Source organism: Micromys minutus (assembly GCF_963924665.1).
Source record: "Micromys minutus genome assembly, chromosome: 8".
Classification (NCBI taxonomy): domain Eukaryota; kingdom Metazoa; phylum Chordata; class Mammalia; order Rodentia; family Muridae; genus Micromys; species Micromys minutus.
In genome coordinates, this window is record NC_137977.1 from 23,458,843 (window position 1) to 23,465,060 (window position 6,218).

At 46.7% G+C, this 6,218-nt stretch overlaps 1 protein-coding gene across 1 annotated transcript in view; it reads left to right on the top strand.

Moving 5' to 3' along the window:
* Window positions 1-5,843, top strand: part of PSD2 (pleckstrin and Sec7 domain containing 2) — a gene marked incomplete at both ends in the record, with an annotated part of 32,678 nt that extends 26,835 nt beyond the window's left edge. The window contains 5 exons of the mRNA XM_080920066.1: window positions 108-178; window positions 553-710; window positions 1,126-1,270; window positions 4,174-4,317; window positions 5,634-5,843. Of these exons, the coding sequence (XP_080776192.1) occupies window positions 108-178; window positions 553-710; window positions 1,126-1,270; window positions 4,174-4,317; window positions 5,634-5,843 (728 nt within the window). The remainder of the gene's footprint in view (window positions 1-107; window positions 179-552; window positions 711-1,125; window positions 1,271-4,173; window positions 4,318-5,633) is intronic.
* Between the last annotated feature and the right edge of the window lie 375 nt (window positions 5,844-6,218).

Here is a 6,218-nt window from a genome sequence, read left to right on the forward strand (position 1 = left end):
TGGCCATTCCTTTGGGGACACACATACTGGTGGATGTTCAGGGAATAGAAGGGTAGGAATTATAGAAGCAAAAGGTTGCAGCCACACTGCTTGTGCTTCCTTCTCAGCACCCCGTGGGAGGCGTGGCTGGAAGAAATTCTATGCAGTGCTCAAAGGGACCATCCTGTACCTGCAGAAGGTGAGGAGGAGGCTGCTTCAGAACCCAGATGTAGAAAGGGCCCACTTAGCCTCACCCAGCCCCTGTCTGTGATACTCAAACCAGGGTCTTCTTGGCAGGACTGGGACCTAAAGGGAAGCTAGACTTTTTTCTATTAAGAGTCTTACCTGGACTCACTCAAGAGCTTTGAGGGTTTGGGGCAAAGGACTCTGAAATGCCAAATAAATTTTATATCTTGTGGCATTATGGGACAGAGTGGGATGGGGGGGGGCATCTGCAATGATTCTATGTTGGAGGAGGGTAGAGGCAATACAGAGGAGGGAGGGAAGGAAATGATGATGGGCTGTATGGGACAGTGAGCTACAGCCCAGAGTGACATAGCATGTGCCACTCAGGATGAATACAGGCCTGACAAGGCTCTGTCTGAGGGAGACCTGAAGAATGCCATACGTGTGCATCACGCTCTGGCCACCAGGGCTTCTGACTACAGTAAGAAGTCCAACGTGCTCAAGCTCAAGACAGCAGACTGGAGGGTCTTCCTCTTCCAGGCACCGTAAGTAGGAGCAGAGCCCCCAGCTGCCACCTGGATTCCCAGGCTGCTTGCCACAGATCAATGGCTGCTTTGGGTCATGCAGAGCGATGGCTTTCAGTATGGCCTTCCCTATCACCTGGAAGCAGGGTAGAGATGCCACCTTACTGCCCACATCTTGGGCCCACAGAGTCAATACCTGTTCATGGCTCTAGGGACATTAGTCCAGGTTGGAACAGGTTTATTTCATGGAAGTCCAGATGGGAGTTCTTTATCTAGTTCTGCCCAGGCTCATTCACCCACCTGCCCACCCCCACCCTTCTTTCTTCTTCCTGCCTGCCAGACCATGCTTAGTACTGGGTACCAGGTTGGGAGAAGGCTGGAGGTCCTATCATGAGAAGTGATATGAGAAGCCCTTTATGTCCTCTTTTGTCCCCAGGAGCAAGGAAGAGATGCTGTCCTGGATCCTGAGGATCAACCTAGTAGCTGCCATCTTCTCAGCACCCGCCTTCCCAGCAGCCGTCAGCTCCATGAAGAAGTTTTGCCGACCCCTGCTGCCCTCCTGTACCACTCGCCTCTGCCAGGTACAAGCTCCTGGGGCTATGCTGCTGGCCTCAGCTCAGCCCTTTCTCTGGCTCAGGTAGTACTGGACTGAGGGACAGCAGGGAAGGAGAGATATTCTCCTTCATTCCACCACCCCACCCCCACAGGTTGGAGGATGGAGACCTACCACATGCACAGCACACAGAGGCCTGTCAATGGTGTGATGAATGACATGGGCCCCTGTTCCTGCCAGTGGAGTGCAGCTGTGTGGGTGTGACTGTGGGTCTGTGTCTGTGGCATGAGTTTGACAGGCTGTATGTGTCATAGGGACAGGTGAAACTTGGCTGGCCATTTATCCAGTGCTCTATTGGATTGTTTAAAGATTGATTTATTTTGCATGTGTGTGTGTGTGTGTGTGTGTGTATGTATGTATGTATGTATGTGTGCATGTGGGTGTACATGTGCATATGTGTGCACATGTGTGTATATATCACATTCTGCTTAACTGGACCCTTAGTTCTATCAATGTCCTTGTAAATGACATAGTTTCATCATTTTTATTTTTCAAAATTTATGTATGTGTGTGTGTGTGTTCCTTGTATAAATTTATATGCACCACATATGTGCAGGTACCCATAGAGGCCAGAAGAGGGCATCAGATTTCTCTGGAGTAACAGGCAGTTGTGAGCCACCGGACGTGGGTTCTGGGATCCTTATTGAACCCGGTTCCTCTGGAAGAGCAGAAAGTGCTCTTAACTGCTGAGCTATCTCTTCAGCACCAACGGTGACATTCTGTATGGATGAGTAAAACCTCACTGTGTATATACATTCTATTTTCTGTATCCATTTGTCTGTTGCTAGACACTCATTCTATCACTTGGCTATTGTGAACATTTCTGCAGGAAACATAGGTGTGCAGGTATGGCTGTGGTCTGCTGACTTGGATTCCTGTGGGTGTGTTCCCAGGACTGGTACAGTCAGAGCATGTGGTAGATTCATTTTAAGATTTATTTATTATCTTGTGCGTGTATGATGTGCTGGGAGTGGAGCACACATGGCATAGAAAATGTGGATGTCAGAGGACAACTTTGTGGAGTCTGTTCTCTCATCTTTATGTGGGTTCAGGGATCTAATTCAGGCTTGTTCAGCAAGCACTTTATCCACGGAGGCATCTCTGTGGCCTCCTCTATTTTTAGTTAAAAAAAACTACTTATTTTTATTATTGTTATTTTTTATGTGCATTGGAGTTTTGTCTGCATGTGTGTCTGTATAAGGGTGTCAGATCACCTGGAATTGGAGTCGCAGACAGCTGTGAGCCACTATGTAGTCATTGAGAATTGAACCCAGGCCTTCTTGGAGAGCAGTCAGTGCTCTTAACCACTGAGCCATCTCTCTATTTCCTATTTTTTACTTTTTATAAACAGTCTTGTGTTGATGTTTGACTTAGTCAGGGTTATTTTATTGCTGTAATAAAGCACCCTGACCAAAAGCAACCTGGGGAGGAGAGGGTTTATTTCGCTAACAGTTCCATGTAACAGTTCATTGTCAAAAGCAGTGAGGGCAGGAATTCATGCAGAGCAGGAACCAGAGGTCATGGAGGGATGCTGTTTACTGGCTTGCTCCTCATGGCTTGCTCAGCCTGTTTTCTTCTAGTACCCAGGGATGGTACCATCCACAATGGGACGGATCCCTCCAACATTGATCACCAATTAAGAAAATACCTTACAGACTTGACTACAACCTGATCTTATGAAGGCTAGCTCTTCCTTCCCTCCCTCCCTCCTTCCTTCCTTCCTTCCTTCCTTCCTTCCTTCCTTCCTTCCTTCCTTTCCTCTTTTTCTCCCCCTCATTTTTGAGACAGGGTTTCTCTGTGTAACCCTGGCTATTTTCTGGAACTTACTCTGTAGTCCAGCATAGTCTTGAACTCACAGATATCCACCTGCTTCTGCCTACTGAGTGCTGGGATTAAAGGCCTGTGCTACCACCAGGCTATGGAAGCATTTTCCTAATTGAGGATTCCCCCTCTTAGATGACTTTACCTTGAGTCAAATTGACATAAAACTGTTCATGACAACATTCTCTTTTTAAAAAATCTTTAAATACTTTAGTTATATTCCTATGAAAACCCCATCTCCCTAATACCACAGATGTTCAGAGTATTTTAGACAAGAAAGGATAAACAATGGACTAGAACCTGAAGCTGGCAATCTTTAAACTTCCTTTCTGCCATTAATCTCTTTCCTATTAATGCCTCTGTCTCTCCAAAGAGCTTTGGGGAGTTCAGGGTCTGTGTAGAGGACGTGTGTGTGTGTGTGTGTGTGTGTGTGTGTGTGTGTGTGTGTGTGAGCACAGACATACTATATACACATACATATCACAAATGCATACCTGTATGCTTGCATCACAAGGGTATCCACACATCCACATGAGAAGATTGCTCAAAGGGTGAGTGCATGTGTGTGTGTGTGTATGTGTGTGTGTGTGTGTGTGTGTGTGTGTGTGTGTGTGCCTGTCATTGACAGTCTCATCTACCTTTAGGTATGATCTGAATCACACAGATCAGAGAATGGTGAGAGAATGTATGTGCTATATAGAGCTTGGGATAGGAGTGACCCTTGTCCCAGCATGCTTTGGCACACATGTGGGATTTTATGCAAGGGGTTGTGGTGGAAGCGTCTGTTCCGAAGTGTGTATACTCACATGCAGATGTAAAGCTGTCTTGTTGCTGGATCTTGATGGCTGATGTTTCTGTGAGAAAGAGGAGGAAAGAAGAGAGTGGAAAGAGCATTCAGGTGTAGAGCCCAGCTCTGAACCTTTGAATTCGAGGACCTCGGATAGCATCAGTCTCTCTTTGGTGAAGCAGCTTCCAGTGGGGATGGGGTTAGGCCCACATCTGTCGATAACCCAAATGTCAGACCTCACAGGCCCGGGCTTGTCTCTACAGGAGGAACAGCTGCGGTCTCATGAGAATAAGTTGAGGCAGGTGACTGCAGAGCTGGCTGAGCACAGGTGTCACCCACTGGAGAGAGGCCTCAAGTCTAAGGAAGCAGAGGAATACCGGCTGAAGGAACACTATCTCACGTTTGAGGTAGGTCTTGGGAGCTGGGTGGTAGAGGTCAGAGCTGGCTTCCTTTCGGGGGCTAAGTCTATCTTCATGTCAAATGCTGCTAAAGGATTTCCAAAACTATCCCCATTTGACAGAAAGGTAAACTGAAGCTCAGAGAAGCCAGAGCACTGGCCCAAGATGGCACAATTAGGAAAAGCAGAACCTAGGATCCTAACCAGGTGATTGGCTGCAACACTGGCATCTGAGTCCTCTCCCTTACTTGGCTTGGTGTGGGTGAGGAGGGCAGGAAGCCTGGTAGGCAGAACTGAGGTTGGGAGGAAGGGTCCCCTGATGTTGGAGAAGGCCTGAATCTGCTAGTTCTCCCTCCTAAATGTCAACAGCAACTTTTAAATAACCCTTCCAAGTGTTTATGAATGCATCGAATTCTCCACACCCTTACCCAACACTGGGCATTTGGAAATGTTTTCATCTCCATTGATCTCACAACTTTAACGATCATTCTTTTCAGTCGTTTAAAATGTAGACTTCACATTTTTAATAGAAAAGATTTATGTTTTCTTATGTGTACCTGTGCGCATCTTCACACTTGCTTGTGAATGTCTGCAAAGGGTCACCTAGACCTGTAAAAATCTAGAGCTAGAATTGCAGGCTATTGTGAGCTGCCCAGTACTGATGCTGAGACTCAAACACAGCTCCTGTACATGAGCAGCAAGCACTCTTTATATTCCTTCAGCCCTAAAGTTTTAAAATTTTCATTGTAGAAGCACATAATAAATTGTGCCATCTTGATCGATTTTAAGTCTGCAGCTCAGTAGCATTTATTGGGTTGATCTCCAGGCTTCTTTATCTCTCCAAGTGGAAGCTTTGCTTGTTAAATATACTTTTGTTATCCTTCGAAGCATGGAAGTTTTAAATGTCAATGTAGTTTGTCCATTTTTTGCTTTTATTGTTCATGTCTTTCATGTTGTATCTAAAAAATCATTGATGATATTTGGATTGTTAGGTGATAAGCTGGGCATGGTTATAATCCCAGTACTTAGGAGGTTGAGGCAGGAGGATTGCTGCAAGTTCAAGGTCAATCTGGCTTGCATAGTGAATTCCAGGGCTACATAGTGAGATGATGTCTCAAGAAAATGAGACATGAGATTGATGTGTATGTCTTCCTAATTTTTGGGGAGTGGTTTATTTCCTTTTGTTGATTGCAAAAGAGGTTGATGCAGGGACGTGCGGCAGAGGTTGGTGCTTTGTTACTAAGTTCTTAGACCTATCTCCTATCTCTATTTTGTTGCATCTTGTTTGACTTTGCTCTTTTTTTCTTTTGTCTTCCCTTTCCCCAGAAAAGCCGTTATGAGACCTATATCCACCTCCTGGCTGTGAAAATCAAAGTGGGCTCAGATGACCTGGAGCGGATTGAGGCTCGGCTGGCTACTCTAGATGGGGATGACCCAGCTCTTCGGAAAACACACTCAAGCCCTGCCCTCAGCCTGGGCCATGGGCCTGTGACTGGCAGCAAAGCCACAAAGGATAACTCTGCATCTGATACTTAGCTGGTGTGGCTGTGCAGGCCCTAGAGCCAGGCAAATGTCCCCAGAGGGGTCGGTAAGCACAATTCCAGCCAGGAACTGCTTGGACCAAGCAGTTAACAGGCAATCAGAGGGGCATGGAGAGCTCTGTGCTCAAGGAGATGGAGATGTCACTCCTGACACTGATCTTCTTGCATCCTGGGCCATCTCGGCCTAGACTCTCTCCTAGCCCTGATGCCCTCCGGTCATGGGGCCTTGGTTTGCAGACTAGACCTTCTCTAGGCTGAAGAAGTCCATCCGTTTCCCAGGCTCCCTTCTCATCAAGCTCCTCCCTCATCTTATGTTTGTGAGGGTGGGTCTGGACTCTGCATCTCAGCTTGGCCACCCATCCTTTCTCCT